Genomic DNA, 19,042 nt, shown 5'->3' with positions numbered 1-19,042 from the left:
ATGTGAAAATCATCTAACTTGTGGCATGCATATGGCTTGATTTACACTATATGTGATTTTTAAGCCTATAATTCTTATGAGCTCTTTATAACCATCATTGGATATGAACTTATTAACATGTTAATAACTTAGATTTAAGTCATATGGAATCATATCAGCATTCATGTGATGCACAAAATCAAGCATCATGAATTCGCCAAGACCGAATACTTAGCATAATGTATCTAGCGTCTATTTAATATATGAACCCTTGTAACTTTAAAGAATCATGCACTCTAACTCTTGACATGGTGATAATGAATTTCTAGATGCTTATAACACATGCTTGGATAGAATATCACAAGATAACCTCCAAACAACTCAAAACATAAACATGCTAGATGATCAACCCAAGATATAGATTTATAAACCTATCATGACATGCCACTTTCCTCAAATACAAACATTTAATCAATCAAACAAGACATTAGCTAAGCTTACAATATCATATCAAAACATGTCATGGCTAAAGTTTTACCACAAAACATGAAGAACACCAAATCTGAACTGAAACATGCTTCCCAAATATTAAACTCATCTCAGTCCCAGTCTCATTAATATACCATAAATCAAGGCCTAACGTGTGATTCTAACTTTCAATGGAAAGATTGGGTAGAGGTACTCATCAATTCGTGGCTTAAGGAGCTCTCAAGACCAAACTCAATCCAATGACTATATTTTCACCACTGGTTTCACTCTTCTCACTAAGGATGTTTTTGCTCTTAAGAAAACTAAAGAAAAGCTTGAGATTGGCGTGAGAAGAAGTGAGGGAAGGGGAGTGTTATTTATAGTTTTCAAGTGGGGAAGCAAGGGGTGAGGAGGTGCATGGTTTGGCTAAAATGTGGTGAAGGTGATTGGTGTGGGTTTTGGTGGAGTGTATGCTTGAGTTTTTTAGATTTGTACAGTTGGATAAATCACATTATTGACTCATGAAAAAGGACTAAAGGAGGATGATTGGTGTAGGGGTTGAGTGGTTTTAAAAATTAGGACAAAAATCAAGCGATTTCCCAAAGGAAAACAAGTATAGGTCGACGATTTTTAGTTTTCAAAACCTGTCCAGATTTGATCAATTATTGTCCTATCCTTGTGGCAAGTTTTTGGTTCCTATTCAATACTATTCAAGTGACTTTTTCAGAGATGAAATGAGGCATGAATGTTGGACACTTGGAGTTTGCTGTGTAGCAAAAAGTAAGTGGGTTGAATGGGGAAGGTTCCAGTAGTGAGTTTGCACATGGTTTCCCACCATTGTGCCAACGATTTTGATCATTGTTGGGGTGGGTTCTTACGGTGATTTGATGACAGATTTTTAGAACTAGATGTGGCACTATAGGCATGTAAAGATGGCTAAATTTGTTGCAGAAAAATTTTGAACACAATAGAGTAGTTCGGCTGAAAACATGTTCCATTTCCAAGGTGAATAGTTTGGTTTTAGAGTGATCATGGGAGCAGTCTTGGCTTCATCTTAGGTCTGAACTTTCTGGAACTAGGTATCATGAGGATGGGTTACTCAAGTGCAAAAAATCAGTTGATGAAGTGGATGAAAGAACAAGTTTTTGTTGGCTTGTTCTTGGAGTGCATTGATTTGCACCTAGTGCATCTGATTGGTTGGTTTCTTGGTATTGACATGCCTTCTCACTTCATGGCATGGATTGCAATCTAACTAATATTCTAGAGCTGTGGAAGATTGATCCAATGCAGGTGAGAAAGATGAAAATTTTAGAAAAAATGATGAAGAGAAAAAGCTTGAAGGAATCAGCATGCATGGTGTCAATGTTACTATTCCATGGCATGATTAAGGGCTTTGGGAATAAAAGCTTGAGGTCATGATGTAGGCTAACCATGGTTTAAAAAAAAATAACCCTAGAGGCGTGTGGGAGGTTTGTGTAAGAGAGAGGGAGAAAAAAATCATTTGCTAGATGGTGATGTCTCATTTGCATAGTGATGGGAATCCTTGGCTTAACTTCCAAGTGGTGCATTCTTATTGGGCCTCAAATTTATATTGAGCTAGACCTTAAAGCGGGCCTTGAAGTGAGCCTTCCCTTGGACCTCATGTTTAGATTTCATTAGGCCTTTCCTTGCACTAAATAGCCTATTACGTTGGGCCTTAGTCTTGGGCCCTCTATCTTATCAAGCTTGAACCTTATTTTAACCAACTCTTGGGCCTTCTTCAAATCCATCTAACTCCCATAGCTTGCTATGGACCAAGTTACAAGCCCATTAATGTGGCAAATCTTCCTACTATTGGCCTGTTGGCAACTATTGTCACAAAATTTCCATTGCTTCTAGAAATCTCTAAAAATCCTAACTAAAGCAATGGTGGAAGTCATTTTGCCAACTCATGATCTAATTTTTTTTTCGTAAGGATCATAACTTTCACTTGACCAAGATCACAGGTTACTATTGTCAATTTCTCAATATTTGACAATGTTACTAGGTAGTTTTGAGCAGGGTGTTACATAAAGCCCCCAGAATCTCAGTAACCTCTTCCTTATTTGGATCACATAAATTCAAAGACTCAACCACTTTTGCAAGAGAAACATACCTTGCATTGTAGTCAGGAATACATATGCCATTCCGTAGCTCGCTTATGCGATAAAAAATGGAGGCTGAGCAAGATATGTGCCTATGTGGGAACAATAGAAGAACAATCATTTGTTTCAATCCTTGCAAGGAATTGAGAAAATGTAATAAGCTCTTGCTTCCACTCTGGGCTCAAATAGTTTTTGCCAACCTTAACTGAACTGTGTGGTCTCCAGCAACTCTTCTCAGGTAATTCATGTCATGCCACTTTGTCCTTGCAAGCAAATGTGCCATACTGTCACTAATAATAGGAAATATTCACGCAAAAATCCCTCCAAAGATGAGCATGTCTCCTTCCCACAAGTTTCAAAGGCAAATACTAAAATGGAGAAACTGAAGCACCTTTACGTCACGAAGCTCGTCTTGGTGGATAAGTTTTCGCTTTGCGTGTTCCTCTAAAACTACAGTTGCATCCTTGGCCCTAGCTAAGACCTTGTCGACCATTGAGTCGAGGTCCTTCTTAAGGAGCATCTTGCCCATGATCAAGCCCATGTCCAAAAAGCCCTACGGCCTTCGCTTGCATCGTTAGAATGTTGCCGAGCTTTAGGATTTTAGGGACTTCTGGATGAGGACTCAGATTTTCCATCTGGATATTTAGTATTTGAGTCTTCCGAGGGACTTGCATTGTGGGTTTCTTGTGAGTTTGGTTCTTGTATAGAATTATATCTTATCTGGAACAAGGTTTTAGGTTGAGGTTGGAGATGATTCAGCTTGAAAAAGAAGGTAAAACTTTTGAGAATAGTTTTTCGTGCTGAAGATAGAGACTTGTAGAAAGGTTGTCTGTCACGGGAGAGAGAGAAGAGTGAGGACTAGAGACAATGAAAATTGACACCACTAGGGTCAAGCTCTCATCTAATGCCTAGAGGGGCGCCAGTCTCTATGCTATGACACCTCTAGAAAATCAAGGGCACCCCAATCCTTGTCGTCGGTGCCGAGAATGGTCCTGATTGCTAGGCCTCCTTTTTCGAGCATGGTATGAATTTTGCTAAGTACAGCCATTGAAGGAAAATGAAGATCTGAAAGTTCAACTTTCGTGGACACCACCACCTACTCATACATCAATCAGACTTCCCCTTTCTCTTCAACATTTACTGCATATTCTTCGTCTTCTTGCATATTCTTCGTCTTCTTGCATTGCACAAACCTGGTCTTGCGAGTGATTGAAGGTTTCCATAAAATCAGTCGAAAATCCTTTTAAATGTTGCTAGAATCCATTGAGATTATGTTGTGTTTATTCTACTAACTCCTTGGCTTTATTGATTAATACAAAAGTTTCTGCCATGGATTGATAGCATAGAGACTGGCGCCCCTCTAATACCAATTTGTATTTCACTATAGTAAGAAAAATCATAGAAAAAGTTGCTCTCTTCGAGAGGAGCTCCTCCAAAGAAGAAAAAAGAGATTGAGAGAGAAAACAAAACTATTTAACATTCCAAAACAATTTTTACAAACGACGGCCTCCACTACATATACTGTGAGGCACCCCTAATAGGACATCAACAAAATAAGGCCATGGGCCAATTCCTACAAACAACAAATAAGGTCATGGGCCCTAAGACAAACTTAGTAACTCAAACAAAACAAAAGAAAACAATTTAACTGGAGGCCCATCGAGCCCAGCCCGAGTTAATTGGGATTGTTACACAATTTGACAACTATATTAAGTCACATAAGTTTGCAAATCTCATTTAGTAAGATCTCTTTGCAGACCAAAAGTTTTTCTACCAAGTTATATACACATAGTATGTAAGCACAAGTAATATGAATACCCAAAAGTACATAATAAAAGGAAATAACATAAAAATGCATTTCCAATAATTCTAGAGAACCGTAGAATTGTTATACAAAGATACTCTTGATCACCAATACATTTGCAGAGATTCTTGAAATTAAGAAAGGAAACCAAGAAATAAACCTAGGACATAGTCCATGCTAATGATGAACTCAACTTCTCAAATGTGAAAAAAAGAAAAGAAATAAATCACACTCTATAAATAGAAAACAAGATCATAAACTAAATATGAAACATGAACTACACAGAAAGCATAAAATCCCATAAAAAGCATATGCATATTTCCTCTTAAGATCTCTACATATGGCACGAACAAGTGCACCCACCACACGTAGTTAACAAGAAGTTACAATTAATTTTTTGCATAATTTTCTCCCTTTTCTTTGTTTTTCTCAATACCAATCAACTTTTTTTTATACACAAATCCAATCAACTTAGTGAGCCTTGCACTCATATAAAACTCACGAAGACATGCACAAGATTCCCAAAAGAAGTTACCAAATTTTTGGATACGTCTATGGACTTCCTTGTCTGTTCACATGATTAGTTGGTCAGCAATATTAAAACCCTACAATAAATGGGTGAATTTTCTTAAAAAAGGAGATAGCTAAATAGGAAATAAACAACCACCAAATCTTGTAAAAATGTGGGCTCTGTCACTTTCACACTTTTTCTTGGGAGGTCCACTTATTTATAAAGAACTTATGCGAGATTTGTGCATTTAGGGTTTGTACATATCATTTCTCATCTTTTAAAGAGGGGGTAGCTAGATTTTCTTTTTAGGCCAACATTTATTACTATTTGCACTACAAGACTGAAGAATAAGTGAAGGTATAATTAACACCCCCATTTGTTACCTGATTGGTTGATTAACACCATTCGTTAGTGTGAGTGTGATTAATTACAATAAGGCCTCGTTCGGTTACTCATATGAAATGAGTTGAAATGAAAGTTAAAAGTTAAATAAAATATTATTAAATATTATTTTTATTTTAAAATTTGAAAAAATTGAAATATTTATTATATTTTATATGAGAATTTGAAAAAATTGTAATAATTAAATAATATGATTTGTGTAATCAAATGAGGACTCATGATATAATTGTCCACAGGAAAAAATTGAGGTGGTGGTTGGTTCTTTTATTCAAAAGAATAGAAAATATTTTGAATTTCTTTTTCTTTTTTTAAAGAAGGCTAACTATATGTGATCTTAATTTTCTTATTAATCTTAAATTTGACCCAAAAGAGTAAAAAATTATATGTGGACATTTATTATTATTATTATTATTTTTTATGTGTGTGGTTTTTTTTTTTTTTTAACTTTTCTTGATTTCCTTTAAGATGTTCTCTTGTAGGCAATACATATACAAAGTTTTGACTAAATAGAAATAATAACCTTCACAATGTGCATTTCTCTAGTTTTTTTTTTTTTTCAGTAATATATCCTTTTTAAAATGTGTGGTAATGAAATGGATCGGGTTATGGGTATGGAAAATAGGAAACGGGCTTTGAGTCCTTTCCATTTCCGACTCCAAACCCAACAAGAGCCCTCCCACAACCCCTCCCTAGGGTTTTAGAAAAAGTAGCTTTTCAGAATCTTAGATCCTCTGCGGGGTTTAGAGACAGACAGACGCTCTCCTCTCGGATTCAGATTTTTGTTTGATTACTTAATTGGATACAATGGCGACGGCCCTGAACGTTCCTCCAGCTACCACCACCACTACGCTGCCGGAGATGAAGAAAGAGGAGGAGAAAGTGGATTACTTGAACCTCCCTTGTCCTATTCCCTACGAGGAGATCCACCGCGAAGCTCTCAGTTTGTCTCTATTTCTCTTTCTTTATCATTTTTTTTTACTTCAATCTCTCTGTTTCTTAATTATTTTCTTGCTCTTGCCGTGCTTTGAATTTCAGTGGATGTCACCTTCTGCGGGTAGTTTTGGAAGATTTATTTGGTTTCGTATGAATTTCGAGCCGTTCAAATAAATATTTTACTGTTTGGACGGATTGATTCATTTTTTTTGGGAGAGGGGGGACTTCATGTTTATTTGTTGTATGAATGAATTCAGATGGACTTAATCTTGTATTATGGTCGTTTATAATCAGGAGGCATAATTGTTAAATCTGTTGAATGGGCTTTATATTTTTCTTTGTTTTTGTTTTTACTCTTAACATATGCAAAGTGAGAGGGATATGGAGTTTGTTGACAATATGCATTTGTTTCGGCAGTGTCTTTGAAGCCAGAACTATTTGAAGGAATGCGGTTTGATTTTACCAAAGGTCTCAATCAGAAGTTTTCACTAAGTCACAGGTAGCTTTGGCTTGCCCGTTTTGTTTTCAGTTTTCTGTGCACCTTTTCATTTTTTTAATATGTATTTTTTATGGTAACGGCTTATTGTTGACCACCAAGCAGTGTGTTCATGGGACCAATGGAGATTCCCTCACAATCTTCTGAAACAATCAAAATTCCTACTGCTCACTATGAATTTGGTGCCAACTTTATAGACCCAAAGGTAACTGATCTCATATTCAAGGAAATTATTTATTTCATCATGGATTCTGATTAAAAATATGCTGTTGGCATGGATGTATTTTATGCAGTTGATGCTTTTCGGGAGAATTCTGACCGATGGGAGGCTCAATGCAAGACTGAAGGGTGATTTAACTGAAAATCTTTCTTTGAAGGCTAATGCGCAGGTAAAATTCCAGTGTTGGATGAGCTATTATTAACCTTTTCTCATATTTTTTCCTCCTTTTCAGAAAAAGAAAAAACAATCTCCGACAGCATCCCTTATAATGTCTAAGTCATTTGTTTATCTTTTCTTGTGCCCATCCAGCTTACAAATGAGCCACATATGTCACATGGCATGGTTTCTTTTGATTACAAGGTTAACTTCTCTTACTTAATACATTCTTATATTTTTCATTGTGCTGAATTGGCATATTCTTTATTTATTTAGTTTGTTTCCTGATATGCTGTATGAGTGTTTTAGACTGCAGTGGCACCTTATTCACCCAAAATGTCTGTTACCTGCAAAAGTACTAAGAGAGCTAGGCTTTCTCATTTCCTGAAATTCATAGATGGGCATAAACTTATAGTAGAGCTTTTGTGTACTTTTCATGAAAGGTTCATTAAGGGGTTAAAGATGCAGATTTTCTTGATTATAGTTAATGAAGTATTCAATTTAGCATGATCTTCCATGAAAAAGCTTTTAGCATGATGTTTATCTCAATTTATTTAGACTATTCATATAGATACCTAGTTTTGTCTTCTTCCAAGAAGCGATCAAAATATAATGGAACAATTTTTTATGGTTATTGATTCCAATAGATACTCACTAGATATTCATGTGCTAATAATGAGGAAACTCTGCATTGAAGTGTCGTGGTACACTCACTGTTCAAATAATGTTAACTTTTGTTTAACTTTGAGCTGTACACACAAATGCACACATTGATATTCTAATAATTGGTAATTGAAGGTGTGAACTAATTTGATCGGTAAAGTATCTTGGCATCATACCATAGGCTTAGGATCAAATCCTGCATTCACTTAAGTTTGGGAAGTTTAAGGGTGGAGGGCTATTTCCCCTTATGTAGTCCTGTAACACCCCCTTCGTGTAGGTGAGGAGTGTTATGTACTTTTGTAATTATGCCTGATAAAGAGACAACTTGATAAAAAAAATCTCTCATTTATTGAAAAAATAATCTGGAAAAGATACAATAAACTGTCTTGAAAAGTGTTTAAATAAAAATTCTCTTGTAGCAAGAAAATTTAAGGCTGTTATTTTTATGTAAAAACACTTATTAACTAGCATGAAAATCCCTTGAAACATGATCTATGGCCTATGCCTGGTCGTATACTAGTCAACACTTATCTTTTTGACCTGAACATTTAAAAAACTTAAAAAAGCATACAAACAACCAAAAAGAGTTGAATGCTCAATAAGTAGTACTTCATATAGTAAGCATAATAAACAGAGTTTTCTTGAAAAAGTGCATACTATATACTCATACTTATACTAACATAAACATGTAACATGTACTATGCATAAGTCATTAAACTTGTCTTTACCTTTCTTTGATGGCCAGTACACCTTAACCCCCGTGTGCAGAGTTGTGCACTAGTTCCACTGCCTATGACCACAAGGGAAATTGCTTAGCTTATCATAATATACTTTGGTGGACCATGCTTAGGTCCATGGCTTGCACATCCACCTACAACTGCATTGGTACCGTGCATCTCTTATAACCATTCTTAAAGCTTCTTTCATAACTTGTTTTTTTTTATCTTTCTTACCATGTGCATGTAGAACACGTAGTGACAACTCATCGTGATCATAAATGATAACATATCGTGATGCATGTAAGACACGTAATAACATGACATTCAAAAATCACTTTCATCATAACTTGATACATAAAAAGGGGCTTTCAATAAAGGGCCATGCACACATAATACTTTACGAACATTGTTTACCATACAATACACGTGGGTGCAATAATGCTACTTACCTCTTTGCTTCTATTGATAACAAACACGTCAATAATTACCTACTTGAAGTTGCTGAAAAGGGGTTGGACTTGATAGGTGAGACTGGTTTTGTGAATCTCATAAAATTGCAGCAACTTTCCTAGGCTTTTCTTTAAAAAGATCAAGCAGGAACCTCAAGAAAACAAGGCTGACATCTTCCTTGGTATTTGCAGTAGTTATCTAGGTTTTGGGATTGGTTTTCTTGAAGAACATCACATGGGTTTTCTATAAAAACTTTCCAGACTCACAGCAGCCTCTGTTTTTCTAGTTTTCAGTCCATACAGTCCTTTTAATGAGACCTGAAAAACCTAGTAACTCATAGTTTGTTTAAAAAAGAGTTTAGTCAAGGTGCACGCAAGCTGGCCTGGACATCCTTGGTTATCCAAAAAAAAAAGTTTGTTTAAAAAAGAGTTATATGTAATGGCTAGGAGTTATGGGGAAATATGTTTCTAATCCTTGGATCTGGTTCTAACTTATCCAAAACGGGCTGGTTTCCAATTATCACAAACTTAACTGCTAAAAATCAAATGGGCTTTAGCTAGAAAATACTTGGGCTTATCCGCCCATATAATTGCCTAATGGGCCGAACCTACTCCATGTTGAATCTATGTCCATAATTTCATATCCAATCCTAGCTCCTCAATACTAGATCCTTAAATAATACGTACTGGCTAATGGGCCCGATAAAATAATCTTCCTTCTAGCCTTAACAAAATTGGGCCCGTGGTCCAAACTTATAAAATCTTTATCCAAGCCTATAAATTTTGGTTCTGGATGTTACAAGTTCATTCTTTAGAGAGAGAGAGAGAGAAGAGGAAAAGAACAATGACTGATAATGGACTTTCTTTAAGAATGTAGGAGGAATTTTCCTCTTGATTGTTAGGATAGGTGGTGAAGGAGCAGGTGAAGTTGGTGTAGTCATAGGGTTAAATATATTTAGACCAAGATGAGTACTGCCCCTGATCTCTAAACTCAAAAGACACTGCCTCTCAGTATAGGAACAAGATTGAAGGTGATTTTGGATTAAAGACCTACTAATTGTAACTTACTAATATAAAAATTAGAACTTACTTGCAAACAATATCCTTTATCCTTTATGCATCTTTGAATCAGGTACTTTTGAAGCTCCCCCAAATTAGTTGATCTTGGATTGAAAATTTGGGATCTTTCAATTTTTTGAACCCCTTGTGTTCTGTGCAGGGCAAAGACTACAGGACTCAGTTTCAACTGGGAAATGGTGCCTTATTTGGAGCGAATTATATTCAGGTATAAGATCTTCTGGAATCATGTGATGTTTTTATTTTTTTATTGTAAAACACCTTTTTGTGATGGATGGAGTATGATCAATTTTAAAAAAATTGCATGTCATGTGTACTTGGGCTATGCCTATTTTTATCCTCAATAGCATCCTTATTTGAATAATTCTATTTGAAGGCCTTTACATCACACACCATCCATATGGCATAATTTGATTTGTAAGATAAATTTTAAAATTTGAATCTTACAAATCATGCCATGTGGAGGGTGTGGTGCAAAGGCCTTCAATTAGCACTTCTCGTCATTAGTGGCATATTGTATAGAATTTCTTGATCTATGCCTGAACTAAAATGATCCGTGCAAGATATCCCTTACTGCTGAAATGAGGATACGGAATTTGCAAATATTTCGCTGTCCTATTGAGAGATCATTCTTGGTCCTCCCCAAAATGGTTCCTGCAACAGATCGCTCCACCTAAAATCTTGTCAATCATACAGAGGCAGATCACATAATTGACATTTAACCGACCTAATCCAACATGCGTAGAATGTTATACACACATCCTTTCAAGTTTAACGGTGTCTGACCTTCATTAATTGGGTGTATTTTGTTCCTTTATTTTCAAATTTGAATTGTTTTAATTTGTTTCAAATCTTGTTTTTTATAAGTGATGAGAATTTAATTTATTAGTGCTAATAAAACCTCTGTTACCTATAAAACCATTTGTGTCATTGATCTGTAGGTTAATTAACTAAGGTTCAAACAACAACAAAGTTGTCTTATTGTAAAACCTATGACATTTGGTTTCCCAATTTAGGAAAGTATCTGATTTGTTTGTACCTGTTTGTAAAAAATATTGAACTTATACGAATGTAGAAAATTGTGTGTTTTTTTGTCTAATCTAGACGAATTGAGTTGTCCTATTTTGCATTGGGTTTTATGTGTATGGAAGCCCATGCTTCTGCTTTTGCATGCTCCTCCAATTTGTTGACTAAAAAATTAGAGACTCAAACTTTTTCTTTTTTCTTCTGGATATAACAAACTTGTAAGAAAGAAAGGACTGTCATTTAAAGGTCAGGGCAGTGGAATGCTGATCTATATACTATTGTCATGATCCTCCCGGAACAACCACATAATACACATGTATACTTACAGGCTACTGAGAATATGCTTGAGGAAAAAAGGTTATATTATTTTCTCGACATTGAGTTATAAACTTTTTGCCAATTTACGTTTGTGATTTTCAATTTAGCAGCTTCGTAGTTTGTTAATTGTGGTGGTTTACTGTTCTGTGAATTCAATTCAAATAAGAAAAAATAATTTATTTTGGAACAATATAATACCATTATTTTATTATTGACCTTACCTAAAAAAAATTATTTTATTATTGACTTTGATTCTAGGCATTGCAGATATGCTGCATGCTATTGTTTGTAATTGATCTGCTTTTGAGAGTAGGTAGATCTCTCGTATACTTCTTGTGTACTGGGGTAACACCCTTTTTCATCATCAATAAAATATATATCTTACTCTAAAAGTAATTGATATGCTTTTTTTCTTATAAAAAAAAGTAATTGATATGCTTTTGTATTTCTCTTTTTATTGCCACTCATAAATCTCTCATGGTGAGAGAGAGAGAGAAAGCGAAGACAGTATTTTACTGAATGAACTTAATTTTTTCAGAGTGTGACCCCCCATTTGTCTTTTGGTGGTGAAGTATTTTGGGCTGGTCAGCATCGGAAGTCTGGTATTGGTTATGCTGCTCGATACAACACGGACAAGATGGTATGCTGGCTACAGTTTGTTTTGTCAGTCTTTTGTTTTGAAATGTGCAGATTCTTGACGTATTTATAGTAATTTAGTTATCTTGCTATTTTAAGATTACTTAGCTGCTCTTTTCTCCCCGACTAAGAGTTAATTCCTTCTTGTTTATGTTGGAAAATTCTTTACAATAAAATGTCATAATTGCTGACTTGCCTAAAGAGGTATAAGATTGCATGGAGAACCCTTTGGGTCAAGTTTTGGTGTAAAACCAAAAGGGTTTAGTACCCAAAATAGTGCATGGGATTTGCATGATTATCTTTTTGCTCATACGTTTCCAATTTTATCATTTTGCTGTTGGGTTTGTAATTTTTTTCCATTAGAATACTTATAAAAAATATCTATACGAATAAAATTCTATCTTATCAAAAAAAAAAAAAAAAAAATCTCTATAAGAATCCTGTGTTAGACTTTTTTTAATTGACATGTAGCAATATGCCACCACAACATGACAAAAAGATAAAAAAAAATATATATTTAAAAAATAAAGATATGTAAAAACATAAAAATTATTTTTCAAAAATTAAAAGAAAAAAAAATCTGCAAAATTAATTTTGAAAAGGTGAATTTAGAAACCATGAAATACAATTTTTAAGGTTTTTATTTTTTTATATATTTTTAAATGATTTTTGTTATATACTAATTTTTATATTTTGTTAAAGGTTTTTTTATTTTTATATTATTTTTTTGCCGTGTGACATGTCACACCAGATTTTTATTAAATTATCTATTAGAAATCTGACAGGATTATTATTGAAAAAATTTACTAACCCAATGAGCGAAATGATAAAATCTGAAACCCTAGAAGAAAAAAATAATCGTGCAAAACCCAAGACCCTTTTGTACTTAATCCAAACAAAAAATTATGTGACTTCAGATGTATTGTAATGATATGCATTATTAAAGGATTGGTAATCTTACTTTATTGTGGATTCTTTGAAACTGTTGTTTTCAACCTTTCCTTGCTGATCTGTGGTATTTGGGGCTTTTTTTCTTAATCCTGAAAATACAGTTTCTCAGTAACTGCCTAGATTTTCGAGTTACTTCAGCAGGCTAAGTTTCTTGTTTTCCTTTCCTTTCCTTTTTTTCGGGTGGGGAAATGTGGAGCTTCTTTATTCCCATATTCTGGCATGGAAAATTCATGTGCAGTAGTGGGAATATATAAACAAAAGCTGAGGCAAATATGTTTTATTTTTCTACAGGCATCTATAGCCATAAAACTCTTGTTGTAGGGATGACTTCATTATTTAACTCACATTCTTGTTCATACTTGTTTGTGACAACATGTTTGTATATACATTGTTGCTTGATGGCCAAACATTTTTCATTTCTTGCAATCTATTCCATAGTCCTCTATTCTACCTAATTTTTATTCGTTTGTCCTAATGAGCTTTATAAGTGGGGGTAAAATTCTTTTAGCATTTCTTTCAGAAAATATTTCTTTTTATAATTTTTACTGGGGAATGTGGAGAAAAGTTTGTTCCTTCTGGGGGCTGCAGATTAAGTTCGGGATTTTTCCTGGGTTGTATTTACCAATTTACCTGCAGGTTGCCACAGGGCAAGTTGCTAGTACAGGATTGGTTGCTCTGAGCTATGTTCAGAAGGTATCTGAGAAGGTGAGTAAAAATTTAGCTGTAGAGGAATGTGTTGTTATTGTTGCCAAGTTTTATTTCTTACAGAGTTTCTTTCTTTTAGGTTTCTCTAGCCTCAGATTTGATGTACAACTACATGTCAAAAGATGTCACGGCAAGTTTTGGTTATGATTACATCCTTCGACAGGTAGTTTCATCTCTTGTGAAAATGCTCTGACATCCTGGAGTTGGTATTGTCCTTTCATTTATTGATTAGATGTATTATATTCCATGTGTTTGGTTATCAAATATGAATCATATTACCATTAAGATGTGAGAACTGAGGCTAACAGATTTATTCAGCTTCCACTTTATAATGGATATTTTTCATGTCAGTATGACTCTAGGCCTAGTTCATGGGCTAGTTATAGAAGTTCTCAAACCAAATTGCTCTTAATTGTGATGATGGAGTCATAGTATATATTTGCTAAGTATGCTTTAATTAGGTGGATACAAATACCACTATACCATGCAGGTACTATATCAAGTATATTACTATTTAATATATAATTTTATTTAGGTTCTCTCCCACTCTGCACCAATATTGGATAAGCCTTGATGGGGAGAGTTTTTGTATTTGGGTGGTTTTGGATGGTTTTCTGGTAGTTTTCCCTAACAATGGTTGGCACGATTGTTTTGCTTGGTGGTGGCCTGGTAGTCATTGGCCCAGGAATAATTGTAGTAGAATAGTTAAAAGGTGAGGAAGCCAAATGGGTAAATAACAACGAGTTAATGACTACAATAATGAAGTCTTTTTCTTTATTAGAAAAGTAACAATAAAATGTTAGAAGAGTTAAGTGTAGGAAAGTTAAAGAGTACATGTAATGGGAAATCAATAACCACTATAAGATGAAAAGTTTCTTTTCCCTCTATTGAATTAGTATAAATTGCAGGAAACCTTCCATATTCAAACCTTTTTTTTAAGTTTAATGTCAAAGAATCGAGTAGGTTTATTGTGGTAATAAAGACAATGCGATGAAATGTCTTTTTTGCATATGAAGGGGTTGGGATATGTCAATTAAATAAAATGAAAAATAAAATAAAATAATGAGGTAGCTCAATAGAATACAAAGAAGATGCTTCGAAAATTGTATAGGTGATAGATTTTGACCGAACTTAAGCTCTTTGGGACATTTTTTTAATTCTCCACCAAATAATTGAAACTAATTGAGATTTTGTAAAAATGTTTTGATGCAAAATGTTATATTATATTCGTCATTTTATGGAAAATAAACACTAAATAAATTTCTCTTGATTTACTAGATTTTTCTTTTGTTTTTTTTATAAGTAAGATTATATTAATAAGAATAGGCATAGCCCAAGTACACAGGAGTTAACACCTAGTTAGGGGAAGAAATAGAAACAAGAAAATCATGAAAATCTAGACCATTGAAATCTACAGCTAATAAAGTTTTAACAAAGAACATTCTAATCTCCTCCGATGAACGCTCCTTATCTTCGAAAGTCAGATCATTTCGCTCCTTCCATAGGCACCAAATTTCACTCCTTTCATAGGCTTTGGAAAAAACTAATGGACCAATCAAGAAAATTCTGGGCAATCCTATGGTCTGGAATAGATTACATTGATTCTATTCAGGCTGTAATGATTGGCGAATCAAGTGGTTTCAGAAATTTGTCAGTGTTTTACTAGATTCAAGTTCAGATTCATAAAGAAATGTACCTATAGATTACATTTAAACTAATGATAGAATAACTAACTATGGCATGTACCTGGCTTCGCCTATTTAAAAATTCTTATTTACTGATAAAAATAAAAAATAAAAAATAAAAAAATAACTAACTATGGCACGTGTATGGTAGTTTTGACAAATTCTTGTCCATTCTATAAGAGGGTAGCAATGCCACTATCTTTATAGATCAGTGCCTGGCTGATGAGTGTCTCTGGGATCTAGGTTAGTTTATATGACTTTGGTTAAATCATGAGAGAGATTATTGCCTCGTTTCTATTGCAAGACACATCCACTCCAGGCAACTTGAGTTTTTCCATATTTAACTTTTCGTGAACGAGACATACTGGAAGAAGTTTGTATGAGTCCATTCGGTTGTGTAATGGGGAGGAGAACATCCCCTGGAAGCCTTCATTCAGACACAGGAAGAGGTTGGGAACCCTCTATTCATCTCTCAGAGAGTTTTTAATTGGCTAATTGTAAACAATGATAGTTATTCCTTCCTATAGAAGAGAGCTTGGTATGCTTTCTGCTTAAAAAAGGTGAAGTCCATAACCCCAAAACTTAGAAAGCGCAAAGTACATGGGATGTATACAAGTTTAGTCGTAGTTATTGTAATAGGAAAAAGGTTAAATATTGCATTGGAAGTTCTTGTCAGAAATATATTCTGTGAATGATAATCTGGATTCTGTGCCTTAAGTCGAGTCATCATTCTGCTTGACTAATTGATATGGTTCTAACAGTGCCGCCTTAGAGGGAAGATTGATTCCAATGGCTGTGCCGCTGCCTTTCTCGAGGAACGATTGAATATGGGGCTAAATTTTATTCTTTCGTCGGAGGTGAGGAACAATTGTTACTGCTTTTTCCTTACCTGCACATCAAGCTAACATGCTTATATGGGGTCCTACAATGTCTAGAAATTATAAATCATCCACTTATACCTGCCTGCATATTGACAATTTTTCGGAATGATTGTATATCTTGCAGCTAGATCACAGGAAGAAAGATTATAAATTTGGGTTTGGGCTGACAGTTGGCGAGTAGATTCAAGCAAAAACTTGGAGCTGTTTTATATCCTCATTTGTCCGTGGCAACCTTGCGGGCTCTTGCTTTGTTTCTCCTATTGTCGCAGATCATAGAATCAGTTTTGTACTACTTCTATTTCAGGCAAAGTTCTTGTGGGGTAGCTTCAGATGCTGCCACAATTCAAGAGATCATCATATTGATTGATTTGGAGTTGCACTCTTTGTTACCCTTTAGGTCTTCAGAATGAGATCGAATAACGAACATGAAGATATTTTAGCACTTTTAATAACGTGCTTATTTTGCTTCTTTCGTTTTCTTGCTCGGGATATGGAAAAACATGAAGAATCTAAGGTATTGATGAGTTATCATAAACCGAAAACAACCTCGATACATCAGAATGGATACAATCCGAAACAAAACCCGAGATTATCAGGGTATTCTTGAGACAAATTCTTGTAGAATCTAAGGTATTCAAATTGTTTGAGGAACGTAGTCGACGGATTCGCTTGACTTTGGAGTTGTCCACGGTGAACTAGTTCATTAGAGCCCTGGAGGAATGCTTGACTGGAGATAAAATGGAGTTTTTTGCAACCTCACGGGATGGTAATAGAAGCTACATTGCACAAAGAGGTTCCAATGCTTAAGGTTGATATAAAGCTTTGGTGGAATATGGCGGTGGCACCTGAAGGAATTTTGTTTTCATACCTGAAGAAATGGAGGGTAAATGGTGGAAAAAAATGGTGGTTGCACTGAGGGAAGCTTATGGCAGCTTGGAAAATGGGAGACAGATTGGTTTGTTAAGGTCTCAAAGTCCTACCTAGAAAGTGTCGATGAATGCTCTACCTAACTCCTACGCAGAGGTGGTTCAGTCATCGAGGCTTGATGCCGGAAGTGACGAAATGGAAATATGTGCTTAGGGAAATACAATAGCTGCGGTACTACGGGTGATGGGCAATTCTGAGTTTTTGAAATCAAAGAAGGTAGTTGTTGTGGAGGAAGAACGGAGACGTAAGCCACCTGTAAAAGTTACATCGAAATGGTAAGAAGCCCCCTGACCGAAAGAAGTCACACTGAGAGGTCTGAAGATCTTTCCTCTCTTAAACAAGATATTTTTTATTTTTATGAATAAGAAATTTTTTTTGGGACAAGTAGCAAGACAAAGCCTAGTACGCATGAAGTATATAAAAACTTAACCTAGTTACAAGCTAGGAACTAGAAAAAGAAACAAGTAAATCATAGACACTAGTTCCATTAAACACATTTGCTGAAACCCATAGAAATAAGGTATTAAAGAAAAAACGTCTAAGTTCATCACTGAGCATTCCTTATCTTCAAAGCATCGACCATTTCTCTCATTCCAAATATATTACATAAGGCATGAAGGGATCATATTCCAAACAATAGCAATTTGTAAATTACTCCCTCAATGTCTCCAGCAAGCAAAAAGATCGGCCACCCTCCTTGACAGCGCTCAAGCCATTCCACTTCTATTAAATACTTCATACCATAACATCCTAGTCCCCTCACAATGTATAAATGATCTCTCGATACACAAGCTTTCTTACATAAGAAGCACAAACTCAAAACAATTAATCCAAGCTTCCTGAGATTTTCCAAAGTCTAAATCTTTTCAAAAAAAAGCAAACCAGCTAAAGAATGCAACCTTTGAAGGCACCTTACTCTTCCAAGGAAAGGAGTGTACCCCATTCAGCCTAGACAACAAATTGTACAAAGAAAGAACTAAAAACTTCTTATTGACAATGTGGCTCCAAACTATCTTATCGCTTTCATCATGCCCAAGCTGTGGAGCATACAATAAGCCAAACAATTAAATAAAACCTCTATTTCCCAATCATTAATGGCTCTAGAAAATTAAACATTCCAATGGGATGAACCACTAGAAGAGTCCAATATCTCAACCACTGAAGCATTCGAATATTGAGAGATACAATAGAGATCTGGAAAAATAACACCCCGACCACCACATCATGGATCATGCCAAAAACAAAGTTTGGATCCATCACCAACCACAAAAAGAAAAAAATCGTTATACAAAATCATCCCAACCACTCCTAAAAAATCATTATACAAAATCAATCAAGGCCCTCTATAAATATTTGCAATCCTGATGATAACTCCATAATCACTTCCCTCCCAAGTAATGTTTTATTAGGTCTTGTTTGATTACACAAATCATATCATCTCATCTCATCTAATCATTACAACTTTATCAAACTCCCACACAAAATATAAAATACAATAAATAATTCAACTTTTTCAAACCTCAAAACAAAAAATAATATTAAAAATTATATTCTAACAATATTTTATTCAACTTTCAACTTTCAGTTCATCTCATCTCATCCATGTAACCAAACGAGGTAAATATACTCAACTTTCTAAACCCCAGCCCACCACACAACAAAGAAGTACAAATCTTATCTCAGGTAACCAAATGAAACTTAGCTTCCTCCCCTAAACCTCCCCAAAAAAAAGTCTCAAAATAACTTCTCCAATCGATTTGCCACACTAACAGAAATAGGAAATAAAGATAGAAAATAAGTAGGAATATTAGACAAACTACTTTTAATAAGAGTGATTCTTCCCCTTTTGATAAATACAACCTTTTACATCCCGCTAACCTTCTCTCTTCCTTCTCCAACACTTCGTCCCATAC

The 19,042-nt window shown here is 34.9% G+C and overlaps 1 protein-coding gene across 1 annotated transcript; it reads left to right on the top strand.

The window, feature by feature from the left end:
- Window positions 1-5,892: 5,892 nt before the first annotated feature.
- On the top strand, window positions 5,893-16,680 carry LOC108987347 (mitochondrial import receptor subunit TOM40-1-like). Its single transcript, XM_018960252.2, has 11 exons — window positions 5,893-6,227; window positions 6,638-6,719; window positions 6,822-6,921; window positions 7,010-7,105; window positions 7,246-7,296; window positions 10,143-10,208; window positions 11,883-11,984; window positions 13,568-13,636; window positions 13,716-13,799; window positions 16,083-16,178; window positions 16,327-16,680. Exons 1-11 carry the CDS (start codon window positions 6,092-6,094, stop codon window positions 16,381-16,383), a joined length of 939 nt encoding a protein of 312 aa, XP_018815797.1. The 5' UTR covers window positions 5,893-6,091; the 3' UTR covers window positions 16,384-16,680.
- Window positions 16,681-19,042: the final 2,362 nt, after the last annotated feature.

The sequence above is a fragment of the Juglans regia genome, chromosome 7, assembly GCF_001411555.2.
Source record: "Juglans regia cultivar Chandler chromosome 7, Walnut 2.0, whole genome shotgun sequence".
Lineage (NCBI taxonomy): Eukaryota > Viridiplantae > Streptophyta > Magnoliopsida > Fagales > Juglandaceae > Juglans > Juglans regia.
The sequence above is the reverse complement of the archived record's forward strand: the minus strand, read 5'-3'. Positions and strand labels throughout refer to the sequence as shown.